At 46.9% G+C, this 16830-nt stretch overlaps 1 protein-coding gene across 2 annotated transcripts in view; it reads left to right on the top strand.

Moving 5' to 3' along the window:
* Nucleotides 1–7889: 7889 nt before the first annotated feature.
* The window catches only part of LOC129815688 (alpha-1-syntrophin-like), a 119199-nt gene continuing 110258 nt past the window's right edge, over nucleotides 7890–16830 (top strand). Inside the window, exon 1 of one of the 2 annotated variants that reach the window (XM_055869720.1) lies at nucleotides 7890–8270. In XM_055869720.1, coding sequence (XP_055725695.1) covers nucleotides 7988–8270 — 283 coding nt within the window. In that variant the 5' untranslated portion in view covers nucleotides 7890–7987. The remainder of the gene's footprint in view (nucleotides 8271–16830) is intronic. The other variant, XM_055869719.1, reaches the window with a different exon arrangement.

Genomic DNA, 16830 nt, shown 5'->3' with positions numbered 1-16830 from the left:
GCTGGCCTCTGCGTCTTTGTCACCGTTCCCTTAATCACACACCAGCAGGTCTGCTGCAGCCTGCCACTGAGCTGTGGGTGACCTGGCAGATCGCACGCCCTGAAAAAGAACTGTTCACCCTGCCACACTTCCAGCTCCTACTGACAGCTGACTGTCTGGTGACTCTGACTGGTGACTCTTAACCCGGGCCGACCCAGGGCCGATTCTGGGCCAGGCGGCATTAGGTGGGGTTAGGGCCAAGACCATGGTTTAGGGGTTTGGGAGGCCAGCAAGATGGGTGGCCATTGTAATAGTTAATGTGGTCGTCATTCAGTGACGCTGAGCCTGCTGTCCACTTGTCTTTTACTTGTCTTCCTCCACCTCTTTCTTTTCCCTTTGCATGTTGGGGCCACATGGCCGCACGCTTATCAGCTGAGCTCAGGAAACGGTCGGTGTAAGAGGGGTCACGCGGCAGACGCTGTGTTCATTCTCTAGAGTAAAGCCCCCCACGATCTTCAACACACACACACACACACAACACGCACACACATACACCAGCACTGACATCACCCTCAACATGCGCACACACACACACACCATCAGTCTTGACACACACACAAACATCCCCACCCTTAACACGCATGTGGACACACACACACCAAATCCTGCAAGTACCCCATCAGTATGAGAAAGTGCAGAGGGCATCCATATCATTAGTAGGGGGGAGAGGGACACCCAGACAGACAGACAGTAGAGATGACAAAATCCATGGTCCAGACGGAGAGAGATAGCCCATTACGTAGTTCCTCCCTCTGTCCTCATGCATATATATATACCTTTACATTATTCAGGAAGAAAAGTACAGAGGAAATAATGAGATCAACCGAACTACAAGGGGACAATAGAGGACAGAGTTATACAGCAGAAGGTGCAGCCGCCCTGACCTCGCGCTGTCACTTGACACCCTCGTTGTCACCCAAAGTCTCACGACTCGAGTCAACCGGGTGGGTAAGTACATATTGGTAAGTGGATGGGGTGAGTCGCCCTAACCTGCCCACCCCAATTTGTTACAACTAATTGCAATGTAAAGTAATTTTCAGTACTGTAAAGCATTGTAAAGCAATGTAAAGTAACGTAAGGTACTGCAATGTACTGTAAGGAACTGTAAAGGGCTCCTGAATGGCGCATCGGTCTAAGGCACTGCATCTCAGTGCAAGAGGTGTCACTACAGTCCCTGGTTTGAATCCAGGCTGTATCACATCTGTCTGTGATTGGGAGTCCCATAGGGCTTTTCACAATTGTTCAAGCATCGTCTGTGTTTGGCCGGGGTAGGCCGTCATTGTAAATAAGAATTTGATCTTAACTGACTTGCCTAGTTAAATAAAGGTTCAATTTAAATAATACTAAAAAAGGTATGTCATGTAATGTAATGTAAGCACTATATACAGTATAGGGACTGTATTAATCTGAAATTGGGTCTGTGTAACCCTGTATGAATCAGGCAGGCAGAAGCACCCTCCACCCTCACTGACAGGCTGCTGGGGATGGGGGTAGCAGGCCAGGCTGCCAGCCGTCCGCTCACATGGACACACTGGACGCCCATATGGCAGATCTGGAGAGGGTGGAGGGGGATTTGAAATGAATCAGCAGACCATCCCCAACTGTCCTCTACCACCACCAATGCAACACACACACACACAAAATCACAGTCAACTGATGTGTGTGTGTGTGTGTTTGTATGGATCAATACAGTTAATCCTCAAGTGTGTGTTTGTATCTACACACTTTGTTGTGTCTATGAGTCTTATGAACCCTGCAGGTGTTCCATTCATTGCAGCTTTTAGGAATATTAGATTGGATCCTTTAGAATGGCTTGGGTTGGCCACCTGCCATACACATTATGAAGAAGCAGCAGTATGACAGATACATGAAGAGCAGGTTATATGGTCAAAGAATTTGTCATAATTCCAATGTTGTATGTGCCACTCAAATCAAACAGCATTGTCCACTTAGATAGATCATCTGATACTGTCAGGGTTTTCGCTGCTGGTCATTCAAGTCAAGTGCAGGAGAGCAGATATAGGTGATCAGGTGACTTTATATGCCAAGAGCAATAACAGACGGGCGCAAACAGCTACAACTCAAGCAAACCAGCAAAAGTGACATCGCAAAATACCGTCAAGAATACAACCATAAGTTTCACCAAAATTTCCCCAATAGGGTACAGGCAATGCCCAGGGTGAAAAAAAAACAGACTGGCGCGATACAATAAACACAAAACAAAAACAATTGGGGGGAACAGGGGAATATATATATGCAGTGTGATTAGGGAATGTAAACCAGGTGTGCGGGGAACAAGACAAAACAAATGGAACAATGAAAAATGGAGCGGCGATGGCTAGAAGACAGGTGACGTTGACCGCCGAACGCCGCCCGAACAAGGAGAGGAGCCAACTTCGGCGGAAGTCGTGACAGATACTGAGATGATAATAATAATAATAATAATAATAAACTCAGCATAAAAAGAAACGTCCCTTTTTCAGGATCCTCTCTTTCAAATATAATTTGGAAAAATCCAAAGAATTTCACATGTTTTCATTGTAAAGGGTTGAAACACTGTTTCCCATGCTTGGTCAATGAACCATACACAATTAATGAACATGCACCTGTGGAACGGTCGTTAAGACACTAACAGTTTACAGACGGTAGGCAACTAAGGTCACAGTTATGAAAACGTAGGACACTAAAGAGGCCTTTCTACTGACTCTGAAAAACACCAAAAGAAAGATGCCCATGGTCCCTGCTCATCTGCGTGAATGTGCCTTAAGCATGCTGCAGGGCAATAAATTGCAATGTCCGTACTGTGAGACACCTAAGACAGCGCTACAGGACGGACAGCTGATCGTCCTCGCCGTGGCAGACAACGTGTAACAACACCTGCACAGGATCGGTACATCCGAACATCACACCTGCAGGACAGGTACAGGATGGCAACAACTACTGCCTGAGTTACACCAGGAACGCACAATCCCTCCATCAGTGCTCAGACTATCCGCAATAGGTTGAGAGAGGCTGGACTGAGGGTTTGTAGGCCTGTTGTAAAGGCAGGTCCTCACCAGACATCACCGTCAACAACTTTGCCTGTTGGCACAAACCCACCGTCGCTGGACCAGACAGGACTGGCAAAAAGTGCTCTTCACTGACGAGTCGCGGTTTTGTCTCACCAGGGATGATGGTCGGATTCGCATTTATCGTCGAATGAATGAGCGTTACACCGAGGCCTGTACTCTGGAGAGGGATCGATTTGGAGGTGGAGGGTCTGTCATGGTCTGGGGCGGTGTGTCACAGCATCATCGGACTGAGCTTGTTATCATTGCAGGCAATCTCAATGCTGTGCATTACAGGGAAGTCATCCTCCTCCCTCATGTGGTACCCTTCCTGCAGGCTCATCCTGACATGACCCTCCAGCATGACAATGCCACCAGTTATACAGCTCGTTCTGTGTGTGATTTCCTGCAAGACAGGAATGTCAGTGTTCTGCCATGGCCAGCGAAGAGCCCGGATCTCAATCCTATTGAGCACGTCTGGGACCTGTTGGATCGGAGGGTGAGTGCTAGGGCCATTCCCCCCAGAAATGTCTGGGAACTTGCAGATGCCTTGGTGGAAGAGTGGGGTAACATCTCACAGCAAGACCTTGGCAAATCTGTTGCAGTCCATGAGGAGGAGATGCACTGCAGTACTTAATGCAGCTGGTGGCAACACCAGATACTGACTGCTACTTTTGATTTTGACCCCCCTTTGTTCAGGGACACATTATTCAATTTCTGTCAGTCACATGTCTGTGGAACTTGTTCAGTTTATGTCTCAGTTGTTGAATCTTCTTATGTTCATACAAATATTTACACATGTTAAGTTTGCTGAAAATAAACGCAGTTGACGGTGAGAGGACATTTCTTTCTTTGCTGAGTTTATGTTCTACTGTACTTGTCTGTAACTATCAGTCAATCTATTTTCACCTGCACATAATGTTGGTTAACCCAGAACTAAAATCTTGCATAATTTGGTCAGATCCTTGTAGTCTGTGCATGAGAGATTACATTGCACAAGGTCTTTCAAATAACAAATAATTTTTACAGTGTTTTAACACAGATCTGCAGCAGTAAATTGTATTGTCAGAACTGGGAAGATTATTCTGCGGTCCCACTTTATAAAAAACTACAACTCAAAAAGGCTTCATTCCTTTATTTAACTAGGCAAGTCAGTTAAGAACATACTCTTTTTTACAATGACGGTCTACACTGGCCAAACCCGGACAACTCTGGGCCAATTGTGCACCGCCCTATGGGACTCCCAATCACAGCCGGTTGGGATACAGCCTGGATTTGAACCAGGGTGTCTATAGTGATGCCGCTCGTGCTGAGATGCAGTGCCTAAGACCTCTGCGCCACTCGGGAGGGTTATGTGTAGTTATGGGTTCTGTCTGTCTGTCTGTCTGTCTGTCTGTTTCAAGATCGATCTATCTACACGTCTAACAGATTAATTTAAATTACCTTTGGAGATTAAGTGTACAGTTGAAGTCATAAATTTATATACACCTTAGCCAAATACATTTATACTCATTTTTTTCACAATTCCTGACATTTAATCTGAGTAACAATTCCCTGTTTTAAGTAAGTTAGGATCACCACTTTATTTTAAGAATGTGAAATGTCAGAATAATAGTAGAAATAATGATTTATTTCAGCTTTTAATTCTTTCATCACATTCCCATTGGGTCAGAAGTTTGCATACACTCAAATAGTATTTGGTAGCATTGCCTTTAAAATGTTTAACTTGGGTCAAACGTTTTGGGTAGCCTTCCACAAGCTTTCCACAATAAGTTGGGTGAATTTTGGCCCATTCCTCCTTATAGAGCTGATGTAACTGAGTCAGGTTTGTAGGCCTCCTTGCTCGCACACGCTTTTTCAATTCTGCCCACAAATGTTTTTTCATCCCATTTTTCCTCCAAACATAACGATGGTCATTATGGCCAAACAGTTCTATTTTTGTTTCATCAGACCAGAGGACATTTCTCCAAAAAGTACGATCTTTGTCCCCATGTGCAGTTGCAAACCGTAGTCTGGCTTTTTTATGGCAGTTTTGGAGCAGTGGCTTCTTCCTTGCTGAGCGGCCTTTCAGGTTATGTCGATATAGGACTCGTTTTACTGTGAATATAGATACTTTTGTACCTGTTTCCTCCAGCATCTTCACAAGGTCCTTTGTTGTTGTTCTGGTATTGATTTGCACTTTTCGCACCAAAGTACGTTCATCTCTAAGAGACAGAATGCGTTTCCTTCCGTAGCGGTATGACGGCTGCGTGGTCCCATGGTGTTTATACCTGCGTACTATTGTTTGTACAGATGGACGCGGTACCTTCAGGCATTTGGATATTGTTCCCAAGGATGAACCAGACTTGTGGAGGTCTACACTTTTTTTTCTGAGGTCTTGGCTGATTTCATTTGATTTTCCCATGATGTCAAGCAAAGAGGCACTGAGTTTGAAGGTAGGCCTTGAAATACATCCACAGGTACACCAACAATTGACTCAAATTATGTCAATTAGCCTATCAGAAGCTTCTAAAGCCACAACATCCTTTTCTGGACTTTTCCAAGCTGTTTAAAGGCACAGTCAACTTAGTGTATGTAAACTTTTGTTGTTGGAAAAATTACTTGTGTCATGCACAAAGTAGGTGTCCTAACCGACTTGCCCAAACTATAGTTTGTTAACAAGAAATTTGTGGACTGGTTGAAAAACGGGTTTTAATGACTCCAACCTAAGTGTATTTAAACTTCCAACTTCAACTGTGCTTTGATTTCATTTCTCTCTCTGTGTGTGTGTGTGTGTGTGTGTGTGTGTGTGTGTGTGTGTGTGTGTGTGTGTGTGTGTGTGTGTGTGTGTGTGTGTGTATTGAAATGGACATCTTTCTAGAAATGCTGTACTCAAGACGCTATTGGGGTAAACAGTTAAACCTATTGTGCGTGGCGTGAGGGGTTGGGCTACATGGGGTGCTGGTGGCATTTACGTGACTCGGCTTAGTATCATATGAATATATATCACCATAACAAAGTCAGGGGATAGCTGAAGTTGAACGCAGAGTCACACTGACATCACGGCCTGTATTACCAAAGAGTCTCAGAGTAGGAATGCTGATCTAGGATCAGATCCCCCTCTGTCCATGTAATGTAATTCATTATTATCTAAAAGGAAAAACTGCTCCTAGATCGGCGTTCCTAATCAAATATCAAATATGTGCCCAGGTTTTGTCGTCTCCAGACTACATAAACCACCAAGCGGTGGGGCCCTCCTTATCCACATATTCTCCAATCTGTCTCCTCGTTTCAGTATTGCATAAAAAACATCAACATCTATTTTAATGTAAAGTATTGTAGTTATAGCTGAGGCCAGAGGTCAGCCCACATGGCTACATTTAGCTTTTTCTGGCTACTTCCTAATTTTCTCTTCTTTCTCCCAAAGTGTGCACTTGTTCAATTCCCTTCACTGATTTAAAAATACTATGGTGGAAACTCCCCATCCACCTTTACATTTTAGATTGGGAACACTCGTTCTGTATATGCATTCATTATGTGTCGCATTAGTGACACCCCAGGATGAGCAAAGACAACAGTCTCCTATGTAAAGATACCATAGACTTACGTGGAGACACACGCGATAGGTAGGTCCAACCACCAGAGGGCGGCAAAGGCTTGAAAACCCCAAGAAATGGGATCTAAAAAGCTATTGAACTTCATCGGAGTATTTCCCAGTGTCTTTCTTACTTTTAATTTTCTATTTGCCACAGATCACGAGCTATGGGCCAGTGAGCACAAAGTATCAATTATTAGCTTTCCAAAAATGTATAGGTGAAACCATATACAGAATACGCTTCTAAGTGTTTTGCACTGACAGATGTTCTATTAGAGTTATTTTACGGCAAACTCTTTCCTCACGATGTGTATTATCGTGTCTTAAAGGTAGACTGCATTCAACTTGAAGGGACTCCATTAGTGTAGTTCCTTCCTGTATCCTTGCAAGGGGTGTAGCAGTACAAAAAACTACATTAACTAGAGAGAGAGGGACAGATATGCGGGTTGAAGCTCCACGTTCTAAATCGGGGTAACTGCTGTGCTGTTTCACCTGCTGCCTAGTAACAGATGAGCAGCGCATTTACAGCTAGACTATAGTTTGACAGACAAGCTCCTTTCTCGCGACTGTCTGGTGTGTTCCAAATTGCAACCCCGTTCCCTATGTGGTGCGCAGGTTAGCGTTTTTCGTCATGAATCTTGTTCTGGAGGAAGCTCTGCAGAGTAGTCACTAGCTGGCACAGCCACTAAGTCATACATACAATCAGATTTTAAACCGAACCATAAACGTAACCACACTGCTAACACTAATGCCTATAACCCAAACCTTAAATTAAGACCAAAAAGCACATTTTTGTTTTCATGAATTTGAACAATATTGTCAATTTTGACTTTTCAGCTGGCCTACCTAAGGGGAAATCGTTCAGTTCTGCCTCCAGCACAAGACTCATGACAATAAACATCAACCTGCATGTAATGCACTACTTTTTTGCACTATTTTTTTTTTAAATTAATATTATATTTGACCCATCAAAAGCATTGTTAGGAGTAGTTTGATTTAGTAGGCTACTGCAGCCTTTGATTCTTGTTAAATCGGGATGTCTGTCAATAGAATGATTTCTAACACTTTATTGTGGTTTTTATGAAGAAATATGAAAGTCCAGCACCAATTAACTATTTTCATCGACAAAAAACATGATGGCCACACTGCAACAACTTTGTTCATTAATTAATGAAAATAATTCTGCTCAATGAACTTTCGAGTATGATATTGCAAAACATCTTGGAATAGGAGAGGGAGTTGGAGGGGGCTGGGTCTCCTGCCTTACCCCTATCTCTTTACACGACTGCCAACCCGTCTATAGAGTTATTCCAGGAATGTGTTGAACATGGCTGCCGCGATGAAAGCACAGAAAACTGGACTGTTGGAACTTCGAGTTACCGTGGACCGTTGGATCCGTGTATTAGCCACACTTACGGAGGAGACTTTAACCGTGAGCCCCGGAGAGGTCGCCGAAGAACCAGTGAAACCCAACCCAACTCCCGCCGGTGACATTAATGGAGACCCAGCCAACCTCAGCTCCTTTCCCGTCCCAGAAACGATCACTAACGTTAAGCGCACGGTGAGAGTTACAAAGCAAGATGTGGGAGGACTTGGAATTAGTATTAAAGGTAAGTCCACCATGGTGCGCTATTAAACAATACTCTAAAACATGTATTTGGTCCCTTTCCTAAATGTAACTATGTAAACTACCCGACACTTGGATTAGAATGACCTAAAAGTAAATGCTGAAAGTAGCCTACTAAAATTATCCCTCACCGAAGACTTCAACTCTTCAAAGGTCAGTCATTGGGTTGAAGGTTTTCGTGCTCTATGTATTGCACTAGATAGACTACGCCTATTTATCAAAGTTCTAACAGCGGAAACCTATTGAAAGAACACATCACAAACTATTCTCACCAAGACCAGACCTATCAGTTCATCAGGAAAGTATCCCAATAACCCGTGCAACGTTGCAAGCAACTGTATTTATTTAGACATTTTATTTTGATGACCTGATTCTCTCTCTAAACACGTTATATGACAGGGTAAAGATAGTCTACCAGGAAAGTTCGAAGTTGGTAAGGCTGCATGGTCACTTTTAGTGAAAGCTAGTCTATCTGCCATGTAATAATGGCATATAGTGAACTCTTCATATAGAAATAAAAGCTGATGTTATGCAAGCACCACTGTGAAATAGTTACATGATGTCATGGGAGTGAAATGTTGTCTAATGTATTCCCCTGGGAATTTGGAGCCAGAGTCTGAAATCCATACCAAAAGCTGACATTTAAGATGCTATGGCAGTCTACTACATCAAACAAGTAGGCTAAGGTCCATATGTTGAATTGAATAAGAACATCTATTTATTACATGATTTTTCTTTCAAATACTGTGTTTACAAGTTATTATTCCCAACATCGAAATGTCTCCGAATAGTCCATGGTCTGTTTGGAGTATTCTTCAATCAAAGTTATGGCTCAAACTTGTGATTGGGAGGCAATGATCTTCCTGCGTCATCAAAATCAAAAAGCCAACAAAAAAAAGTCAAACAAAAACCCTTTGAGACACACCCTTTTCATCTAGGCTACTGGATTATCTACTGTACACCACTCAGGGCACCATTGAAAATGAGATTCTGGTGTCAATTGGGCTCCCTGATGAAATAAAAGTTAATAAAACATTTGTATATATATTTAAAAAACTGTAGCGTGCACATGCAATCAGATACATTGATGAACCATGCTTGTAGGAAGAGCAAGACTTTTGAGGTCTCAAGCAGAAAATACAGAATACTACCCTACTCCTGTTTGAGCTTGAGAAGGTGTGTGTGTGTGTGTGTGTGTGTGTGTGTGTGTGTGTGTGTGTGTGTGAGAAGGGGGTGAGGGGAGTTCAACCCCTTCAACATCACTTAATCTAGAGAATAACATTCCTGTGCTCAGTTATGTTTAATAGCTCCCAGGCTGATAAAAAACTATTTTCCTCCACAATCTTCTGCCCACCTGTAAGAACAGGCAGCTGCCACTCAGATCTCCCAACATGGTGTCTCAGATCTCCCAACATGGTGTGGTGGCCTATAGCCTCAGCTGTCACTCAGATCTCCCAACATGCTGTCACTCAGATCTCCCAACATGGTGTGTCAGATCTCCCAACATGGTGTGGTGGGCTATAGCCTCAGCTTTCACTCAGATCTTCCAACATGGTGTGGTGGCCTATAGCCTCAGCTGTCACTCAGATCTCCCAACATGGTGTCTCAGATCTCCCAACATGGTGTGGTGACCTATAGCCTCAGCTGTCACTCAGATCTCCAAACATGGTGTCTCAGATCTTCCAACATGGTGTGGTGGCCTATAGCCTCAGCTGTCACTCAGATCTCCCAACATGGTGTCTCAGATCTCCCAACATGGTGTGGTGACCTATAGCCTCAGCTGTCACTCAGATCTTCCAACATGGTGTGGTGGCCTATAGCCTCAGCTGTCACTCAAATCTCCCAACATGGTGTGGTGACCTATACCCTCAGCTGTCACTCAGATCTCCCAACATGGTGTGGTGACCTATACCCTCAGCTGTCACTCAGATCTCCCAACATGCTGTCACTCAGATCTCCCAACATGGTGTGGTGGCCTATAGCTACAGCTGTCACTCAGATCTCCCAACATGGTGTGGTGGCCTATAACCTCAGCTGTCACTCAGATCTCCCAACATGGTGTGGTGGCCTATAGCTTCAGCTGTCACTCAGATCTCCCAACATGGTGTGGTGGCCTATAGCCTCAGCTGTCACTCAGATCTTCCACTATGCTGTCACTCAGATCTCCCAACATGGTGTGGTGGCCTATAGCCTCAGCTGTCACTCAGATCTTCCACTATGCTGCCACTCAGCTCTCCCAACATGGTGTGGTGGGCTATAGCCTCAGCTGTCACTCAGATCTTCCACTATGCTGTCACTCAGCTCTCCCAACATGGTGTGGTGGGCTATAGCCTCAGCTGTCACTCAGATCTCCCAACATGGTGTGTTTGCTTATAGCCTCAGCTGTCACTCAGATCTCCCAACATGGTATGGTGGCCTATAGCCTCAGCTGTCACTCAGATCTTCCAACATGGTGTGGTGGCCTATAGCCTCAGCTGTCACTCAGATCTTCCAACATGGTGTGGTGGCCTATAGCCTCAGCTGTCACTCAGATCTCCCAACATGGTGTGTTTGCCTATAGCCTCAGCTGTCACTCAGATCTCCCAACATGGTATGGTGACCTATAGCCTCAGCTGTCACTCAGATCTCCCAACATGGTGTGGTGGCCTATAGCCTCAGCTGTCACTCAGATCTCCCAACATGGTGCGGTGGCCTATAGCCTCAGCTGTCATTCAGATCTTCCACTATGCTGTCACTCAGATCTTCCAACATGGTGTGGTGACCTATAGCCTCAGCTGTCACTCAGATCTTCCAACATGGTGTGGTGGGCTATAGCCTCAGCTGTCACTCAGATCTTCCAACATGGTGTGGTGGCCTTTAGCCTCAGCTGTCACTCAGATCTCCCAACATGGTGTCTCAGATCTCCCAACATGGTGTGGTGGCCTATAGCCTCAGCTGTCACTCAGATCTCCCAACATGGTGTGGTGACCTATAGCCTCAGCTGTCACTCAGATCTTCCAACATGGTGTGGTGGCCTATAGCCTCAGCTGTCACTCAGATCTCCCAACATGGTGTGGTTGCCTATAGCCTCAGCTGTCACTCAGATCTTCCAACATGGTGTGGTGACCTATAGCCTCAGCTGTCACTCAGATCTCCCAACATGGTGTGGTGGCCTATAACCTCAGCTGTCACTCAAATCTCCCAACATGGTGTGGTGACCTATAGCCTCAGCTGTCACTCAGATCTCCCAACATGGTGTGGTGGCCTATAGCCTCAGCTGTCACTCAAATCTCCCAACATGGTGTGGTGACCTATAGCCTCAGCTGTCACTCAGATCTCCCAACATGGTGTGGTTGCCTATAGCCTCAGCTGTCACTCAGATCTCCCAACATGGTGTCTCAGATCTCCCAACATGGTGTGGTGACCTATAGCCTCAGCTATCACTCAGATCTCCCAACATTGTGTGGTGGCCTATAGCCTCAGTTGTCACTCAGATCTTCCAACATGCTGTCACTCAGATCTCCCAACATGGTATGATGAACTATAGCCTCAGCTGTCACTCAGATCTCCCAACATGGTGTGGTGGCATACGGCCTCAGCTGTCACTCAGATCTCCCAACATGGTGTGGTGGCCTATAGCCTCAGCTGTCACTCAGATCTCCCAACATGGTGTGGTGACCTATAGCCTCAGCTGTCACTCAGATCTTCCAACATGGTGTGGTGGCCTATAGCCTCAGCTGTCACTCAGATCTTCCAACATGCTGTCACTCAGATCTCCCAACATGGTATGGTGACCTATAGCCTCAGCTGTCACTCAGATCTTCCAACATGGTGTGGTGGCCTATAGCCTCAGCTGTCACTCAGATCTCCCAACATGGTGTGGTGGCCTATAGCCTCAGCTGTCACTCAGATCTCCCAACATGGTGTGGTGACCTATAGCCTCAGCTGTCACTCAGATCTCCCAACATGGTGTGGTGGGCTATAGCCTCAGCTTTCACTCAGATCTTCCAACATGGTGTGGTGGCCTATACCCTCAGCTGTCACTCAGATCTCCCAACATGCTGTCACTCAGATCTCCCAACATGGTGTGGTGGCCTATAGCCTCAGCTGTCACTCAGATCTCCCAACATGGTGTGGTGGCCTATACCCTCAGCTGTCACTCAGATCTCCCAACATGCTGTCACTCAGATCTCCCAACATGGTGTGGTGGCCTATAGCCTCAGCTGTCACTCAGATCTCCCAACATGGTGTGGTGGCCTACAGCCTCAGCTGTCACTCAGATCCTCCAACATGGTGTGGTGGCCTATAGCCTCAGCTGTCACTCAGATCTTCCAACATGGTGTGGTGGCCTATAGCCTCAGCTGTCACTCAGATCTTCCAACATGCTGTCACTCAGATCTCCCAACATGGTGTGGTGGACTATAGCCTCAGCTGTCACTCAGATCTTCCAACATGGTGTGGTGGCCTATAGCCTCAGCTGTTACTCAGATTTCCCAACATGGTGCGGTGGCCTATAGCCTCAGCTGTCACTCAGATCTCCCAACATGGTGCGGTGGCCTATAGCCTCAGCTGTCACTCAGATCTCCCAACATGGTGTGGTGGCCTATAGCCTCAGCTGTCACTCAGATCTCCCAACATGGTGTGGTGGGCTATAGCCTCAGCTGTCACTCAGATCTCCCAACATGGTGTGGTGGCCTATAGCCTCAGCTGTCACTCAGATCTTCCACTATGCTGTCACTCAGATCTCCCAACATGGTGCAGTGGCCTATAGCCTCAGCTGTCACTCAGATCTTCCACTATGCTGTCACTCAGATCTCCCAACATGGTGTGGTGGCCTATAGCCTCAGCTGTCACTCAGATCTCCCAACATGGTGTGGTGGCCTATAGCCTCAGCTGTCACTCAGATCTTCCACTATGCTGTCACTCAGATCTCCCAACATGGTGCAGTGGCCTATAGCCTCAGCTGTCACTCAGATCTTCCACTATGCTGTCACTCAGATCTCCCAACATGGTGTGGTGGCCTATAGCCTCAGCTGTCACTCAGATCTCCCAACATGGTGTGGTGGCCTATAGCCTCAGCTGTCACTCAGCTCTCCCAACATGGTGTCGTGGGCTATAGCCTCAGCTGTCACTCAGATCTCCCAACATGGTGTGTTTGCCTATAGCCTCAGCTGTCACTCAGATCTCCCAACATGGTATGGTGGCCTATAGCCTCAGCTGTCACTCAGATCTTCCAACATAGTGTGGTGGCCTATAGCCTCAGCTGTCACTCAGATCTTCCAACATGGTGTGGTGGCCTATAGCCTCAGCTGTCACTCAGATCTCCCAACATGGTGTGGTGGGCTATAGCCTCAGCTGTCACTCAGATCTCCCAACATGGTGTGTTTGCCTATAGCCTCAGCTGTCACTCAGATCTCCCAACATGGTATGGTGACCTATAGCCTCAGCTGTCACTCAGATCTCCCAACATGGTGCGGTGGCCTATAGCCTCAGCTGTCATTCAGATCTTCCACTATGGTGTGGTGGGCTATAGCCTCAGCTGTCACTCAGATCTTCCAACATGGTGTGGTGGGCTATAGCCTCAGCTGTCACTCAGATCTTCCAACATGGTGTGGTGGCCTTTAGCCTCAGCTGTCACTCAGATCTCCCAACATGGTGTCTCAGATCTCCCAACATGGTGTGGTGGCCTATAGCCTCAGCTGTCACTCAGAATTTCCAACATGGTGTGGTGGCCTATAGCCTCAGCTGTCACTCAGATCTCCCAACATGGTGTGGTTGCCTATAGCCTCAGCTGTCACTCAGATCTTCCAACATGGTGTGGTGACCTATAGCCTCAGCTGTCACTCAGATCTCCCAACATGGTGTGGTGGCCTTTAGCCTCAGCTGTCACTCAAATCTCCCAACATGGTGTGGTGACCTATAGCCTCAGCTGTCACTCAGATCTCCCAACATGGTGTGGTGGCCTATAGCCTCAGCTGTCACTCAAATCTCCCAACATGGTGTGGTGACCTATAGCCTCAGCTGTCACTCAGATCTCCCAACATGGTGTGGTGGCCTATAGCCTCAGCTGTCACTCAGATCTTCCACTATGCTGTCACTCAGCTCTCCCAACATGGTGTGGTGGGCTATAGCCTCAGCTGTCACTCAGATCTCCCAACATGGTGTGGTGGCCTATAGCCTCAGCTGTCACTCAAATCTCCCAACATGGTGTGTTTGCCTATAGCCTCAGCTGTCACTCAGATCTCCCAACATGGTATGGTGGCCTATAGCCTCAGCTGTCACTCAGATCTTCCAACATGGTGTGGTGGCCTATAGCCTCAGCTGTCACTCAGATCTTCCAACATGGTGTGGTGGCCTATAGCCTCAGCTGTCACTCAGATCTCCTAACATGGTGTGGTGGGCTATAGCCTCAGCTGTCACTCAGATCTCCCAACATGGTGTGTTTGCCTATAGCCTCAGCTGTCACTCAGATCTCCCAACATGGTATGGTGACCTATAGCCTCAGCTGTCACTCAGATCTTCCAACATGGTGTGGTGTCCTATAGCCTCAGCTGTCACTCAGATCTCCCAACATGGTGTGGTGACCTATAGCCTCAGCTGTCACTCAGATCTCCCAACATGGTGTGGTGGCCTATACCCTCAGCTGTCACTCAGATCTCCCAACATGCTGTCACTCAGATCTCCCAACATGGTGTGGTGGCCTATAGCCTCAGCTGTCACTCAGATCTCCCAACATGGTGTGGTGACCTATAGCCTCAGCTGTCACTCAGATCTCCCAACATGGTGTGGTGGCCTATACCCTCAGCTGTCACTCAGATCTCCCAACATGCTGTCACTCAGATCTCCCAACATGGTGTGGTGGCCTATAGCCTCAGCTGTCACTCAGATCTCCCAACATGGTGTGGTGGCCTATAACCTCAGCTGTCACTCAGATCTCCCAACATGGTGTGGTGGCCTATAGCCTCAGCTGTCACTCAGATCTCCCAACATGGTGTGGTGGCCTATAGCCTCAGCTGTCACTCAGATCTTCCACTATGCTGTCACTCAGATCTCCCAACATGGTGTGGTGGCCTATAGCCTCAGCTGTCACTCAGATCTTCCACTATGCTGTCACTCAGCTCTCCCAACATGGTGTGGTGGGCTATAGCCTCAGCTGTCACTCAGATCTTCCACTATGCTGTCACTCAGCTCTCCCAACATGGTGTGGTGGGCTATAGCCTCAGCTGTCACTCAGATCTCCCAACATGGTATGGTGGCCTATAGCCTCAGCTGTCACTCAGATCTTCCAACATGGTGTGGTGGCCTATAGCCTCAGCTGTCACTCAGATCTTCCAACATGGTGTGGTGGCCTATAGCCTCAGCTGTCACTCAGATCTCCCAACATGGTGTGGTGGGCTATAGCCTCAGCTGTCACTCAGATCTCCCAACATGGTGTGTTTGCCTATAGCCTCAGCTGTCACTCAGATCTCCCAACATGGTATGGTGACCTATAGCCTCAGCTGTCACTCAGATCTCCCAACATGGTGTGGTGGCCTATAGCCTCAGCTGTCACTCAGATCTCCCAACATGGTGCGGTGGCCTATAGCCTCAGCTGTCATTCAGATCTTCCACTATGCTGTCACTCAGATCTTCCAACATGGTGTGGTGACCTATAGCCTCAGCTGTCACTCAGATCTTCCAACATGGTGTGGTGGGCTATAGCCTCAGCTGTCACTCAGATCTTCCAACATGGTGTGGTGGCCTTTAGCCTCAGCTGTCACTCAGATCTCCCAACATGGTGTCTCAGATCTCCCAACATGGTGTGGTGGGCTATAGCCTCAGCTGTCACTCAGATCTCCCAACATGGTGTGGTTGCCTATAGCCTCAGCTGTCACTCAGATCTTCCACCATTGTGTGGTGACCTATAGCCTCAGCTGTCACTCAGATCTCCCAACATGGTGTGGTGGCCTATAGCCTCAGCTGTCACTCAAATCTCCCAACATGGTGTGGTGACCTATAGCCTCAGCTGTCACTCAGATCTCCCAACATGGTGTGGTGGCCTATAGCCTCAGCTGTCACTCAAATCTCCCAACATGGTGTGGTGACCTATAGCCTCAGCTGTCACTCAGATCTCCAAACATGGTGTGGTTGCCTATAGCCTCAGCTGTCACTCAGATCTCCCAACATGGTATGGTGACCTATAGCCTCAGCTGTCACTCAGATCTCCCAACATGGTGTGGTGACCTATAGCCTCAGCTATCACTCAGATCTCCCAACATTGTGTGGTGGCCTATAGCCTCAGTTGTCACTCAGATCTTCCAACATGCTGTCACTCAGATCTCCCAACATGGTGTGGTGGCCTATAGCCTCAGCTGTCACTCAGATCTCCCAACATGGTGTGGTGACCTATAGCCTCAGCTGTCACTCAGATCTTCCAACATGGTGTGGTGGCCTATAGCCTCAGCTGTCACTCAGATCTTCCAACATGCTGTCACTCAGATCTCATAAGGTGAATGCACCAATTTGTAAGTCGCTCTGGATAAGAGCGTCTGCTAAATGACTTAAATGTAAAATGTAAATCTCCC

Source organism: Salvelinus fontinalis, chromosome 18, assembly GCF_029448725.1.
Source record: "Salvelinus fontinalis isolate EN_2023a chromosome 18, ASM2944872v1, whole genome shotgun sequence".
Lineage (NCBI taxonomy): Eukaryota > Metazoa > Chordata > Actinopteri > Salmoniformes > Salmonidae > Salvelinus > Salvelinus fontinalis.
Note: the sequence above shows the minus strand (reverse complement) of the source record. Positions and strands in the feature narration are given on the sequence as shown.